Source organism: Fulmarus glacialis, unplaced genomic scaffold, assembly GCF_000690835.1.
Source record: "Fulmarus glacialis isolate BGI_N327 unplaced genomic scaffold, ASM69083v1 scaffold11706, whole genome shotgun sequence".
Lineage (NCBI taxonomy): Eukaryota > Metazoa > Chordata > Aves > Procellariiformes > Procellariidae > Fulmarus > Fulmarus glacialis.
In genome coordinates, this window is record NW_009216248.1 from 1 (window position 1) to 3778 (window position 3778).

At 36.9% G+C, this 3778-nt stretch overlaps 1 protein-coding gene across 1 annotated transcript in view; it reads left to right on the plus strand.

The window, feature by feature from the left end:
- The first annotated feature begins 6 nt into the window (after nucleotides 1-6).
- METAP2 (methionyl aminopeptidase 2) overlaps nucleotides 7-3778 on the plus strand; it is a 16887-nt gene continuing 13115 nt past the window's right edge. Inside the window, exons 1-3 of the mRNA XM_009579239.1 lie at nucleotides 7-217; nucleotides 436-493; nucleotides 593-717. Coding sequence (XP_009577534.1) covers nucleotides 7-217; nucleotides 436-493; nucleotides 593-717 — 394 coding nt within the window. The remainder of the gene's footprint in view (nucleotides 218-435; nucleotides 494-592; nucleotides 718-3778) is intronic.

Here is a 3778-nt window from a genome sequence, read left to right on the forward strand (position 1 = left end):
GGGAGGATGCGGGTGCCGTTCGGCACCAGGGAAGCTGGGGTGATGGCAGTCCTCCCTGCTCCGGTGCGCGCAGGAGAAGCCACCCCTTCCCTCATCCCCTCCTATGCCCTGAGGGGGGAAAGGCGTAAGACTGCTGCTGTAAAAGTCGTCCCGCATGATGGAGTCTCTGTACCCCTCCCAAGTTCTCTCAGAGAGCCGGAGCAAGTCTGGGCAAATAGTAAAGGAACTACGGTTTGGGTTTGTTTTAGCAGACTAGCACTTAGTGATGATCATGCTGTGCGTTTGTAATTATCTACTTCACGCCCATATTATCTCACAAGAGCAGGCTGCTGCTATGGCAAGAATTAGTTACCCTGGCAGAAAAAAAGTAATCAGAAGTGTCTGGATAGTGATACCTCTATAGGCAAGTTTCAATAACAGTACCTGTCACTGTAGTGCCCTACAATCTTACACATTGGGTCTGCTTTAAAAAAAAAAAAAAAAAAAAAAAGCGGCATGTGCTATGGTATCTGTAGGATGAGTACCGCATAATATTTCTATAAAGTTTTGGGGGCTGTTGTTTACTAATGTGGAGCTATCCTTTTACTGTAAGTCATACTTTAATTTTACAAATAGGACAAGAAACAGATAAAGAAGTGGAAGGTGCTCTTGATGATGTAGCAAAACAGTTGGATAAACAAGCACTAGAGGAGAAAGAAAAAGATGATGATGATGAAGGCAAGTGTAACTTACTTTTTCTCTTGATATTTCCAGTTTCAACTTCTTCCTAGACTCCCATTTTAACAAACCTTTACAGATGCCTTTTGGGTTTGGTTTTTTTTTTTTTTGTATGAGAGCTGACATTCAACTATATATACTTTTTATTTTTTTGGCAACAATTTAGCTGTCACACATGTGTATATGTAAAAATAACAGGGGTAACAGCTTTGTTAAAGCTTCTTGTTTTCAAGCATCTTATTACTGCAGGGAAATGTTTAGTTTAAGATAAGGTAAGCTATAAATCATTCTCACTTGCATTACTGTGCTCAGTATAAATTTATGTTCCAAATTATGTCTCTTGGCTTAAAACAAAAAATACAGAGACAATTTTAAGGGAGCATTTTAATTAATAGAAGGTCTTAGAGTCTTTACCAGTGACTTGAAACCTGTTCATCTGTAATACTAATTTGTCATTAAAACTGAACTGGGGAGAGATTAATACAGCAGCAAGGCATACACCTTGCGTGTTGCATGTGCTATGCAGCTGATGTTCTAAGCAAGTGCTTTGGAAGTGTCCGGTATTGAAATCCAGGCTGGATGCATCTTTTCTGTAGGAATATCAGATGAAAATGCTGTATTTCCTTTGTTTTGATGAGTGATTCTCAATAGAAATGGGCATTTAAGAAAATACATTTCTTAAGTTAGTAGTTTAGTTTCCTTCTTGTGAATTAGCATTTAAAGTTGTCTGAGCAACCTAGAATGGTTCTTATTGTTCTGCTAAGAAATCTTCTTAGTTGACTATTGCTAGAATTCATCATTCCAGAATTTAATCTAATAAATTAGATACAGAAGTTTAAAAAAATAAGTGTGCTGGGATATATAAAATTACAAATAAATTGATCTTTGAACATTATTAATCTATATACAGCATCCAGTTTTATGCAGTTACTTTCTGTAGAAGTATATTCTGATGGTTTATTTGTTTTACAGTGTATTTCAGGTTATGGAGTTGAAAGATAATTAATATAATATGTGCTTTGCCATTGTTGCAACTAAAGTGAGAAGTATTGAGGAGAATAGTGAAAACTTTTATACAATGAAAAAAAATCTTTGAAAATTATTAGAATAGTTATAGTTCCATCTCAGGAGAAATAAAGTTGTTAGTTGCAGATCAAGTGCTGTGTTCTTTTATGCTTTTTACAGTATTAGCAGTTAGTGTTACAGTATTAGAAAGTATAAAAAAAAAATATGAAGTGGTGCTATCACTGAAATAATAATCTTCCTTTTTTCCACATATTAGACTTGGATGTGTTTTTAGAAAAACAGTAATATTTTTGCAGAAAAATAAAAATTGCTGTAAGTTTTTTGAAGACAACCATGTGTTCTTGCTTGTACTGGTTCTCACCACCTGCCATTTTAATTGTGTAGTTTCAGAGGTGTTGCTTAAGACATGGTGCTGCATTAGATTAAAACCAGTAGAATACCTATACCCCCCACCCTTTTTTTTTCCCCTTGATAAGCCCGTAACTGAGTGGCCTCAGAAATGAGACTGTATACGTTTTGAAATCTGGGAGAGATTAGGAAGTGCTCTTCAGATTTCCATTGCAGTGGTAAAACATGCTAACATTTTTGCATTGTATTAGGCTAAGTTATTAAACAGCTATACCAAAATGGCTGGGGTTGGGCTTCAGTTTTGCAGAGATCTTAAATTGCCTTTCTGGTGAAAATTTTTTTCATTACCAGCTAAATAACATGAAGACAAACAGGATATTGGTCAGGTGCAGTAGTTACGTTTCTGGCAGCACAGTTAGTCTGCAGCAGTCTTCAAGGACATGAAAGCATAGGCCCGGTTAGTTTGGCTTGCAGTTGGCACATTCACGTGCAGTGATGTATGAAAAAGCCACAACAAGCAGATAGCAACAGTGACAATGTTAAAGGAATGCTGTACTCTTTTTGCTGTTTAGGCCTAGTGTTTTAAAAAAGAAAAAAAAAAAAAATCCAAAAATCACTTGGTGAATGAACTGGAGTCTCATCTAGTTCATTTCTTGATGAATGGTTTGAGCATAGCTCAAGGTCAAGAGAAATGTGGCAAAGTGACCACATTTTGAAGAAATTTATATGTGCTGTTAAGGATTTTTGGCTGCCTATGAAATATGGATTGATGGAGAATCTGGTAGGCTGGACTACATTGTAGTTACACTAGTAGTACAAGTTAAACTTGCAATTTTTTACAAAAGTTTAGAATAAGATACTTCATGCCAAAATGAGCTGGGGAGGGGCAGAGGTGACACATCACTGAAATTTGCCCCAGCTGCAGGATTACAGCAATCACTATGGCATAAAAATGCAGATGACACTGACCATCATGAGAGGCTTGAAATCTAGTGACTGGAACAACTGGTCAGTGGTTTGGTTGGTTTGGTTTGGTTTTTAAATAAATGAGCAAATACAAGTTTCTGTATAAACGCATTCAAAATGGCAGTGCTTTGACTTGATTCTAAAAGTTCTTGCAATTTTTCTTTTTGCTTTAGATAAAAATAAATGTTCTAAATGTAGATAACTAGTACTTACCCATTTTGAAATGAACTTGTGGTTAGGTCCAGAAGGTTTAGTTAGATGATATCACATTAGATAAATACTTCATTGTGTGTGAAGTAACTAAGCATTAAATGTAGCCAAACGTAAAGTCCGCGGGGTTATTTTTAACTCCCAAATGCGGCTGTAACATGGTGTGGCCGATTCTTGGTGCTTACATGCTGTGCTCTCTGAAAACCTACCACTGGTACATCCCACACGCAGTAGTTTTGCCCAGTGCTGGTTGTGACTTTCCCTGTTATCTCCAGATTAAACTCATCCTGACCTAAGTGCTGTATCTTTATTTGGGTTTTTTATCTTTCCAGATGTATTAAGTTCCTTTAGCTGAAGCATCAGAAGATGGGTTTGAAGCAGTAGTTCCTAGCTTTTTGTTAGCTGTTATATCTAATCCAGTTCTCTCTCATGCCCTCCCTCAACCCCAGGCATCTCTTTGGGTGAATTGAGAATAGAGGAATTTGAAGTACGACTTTCTGAAAACTCTTTC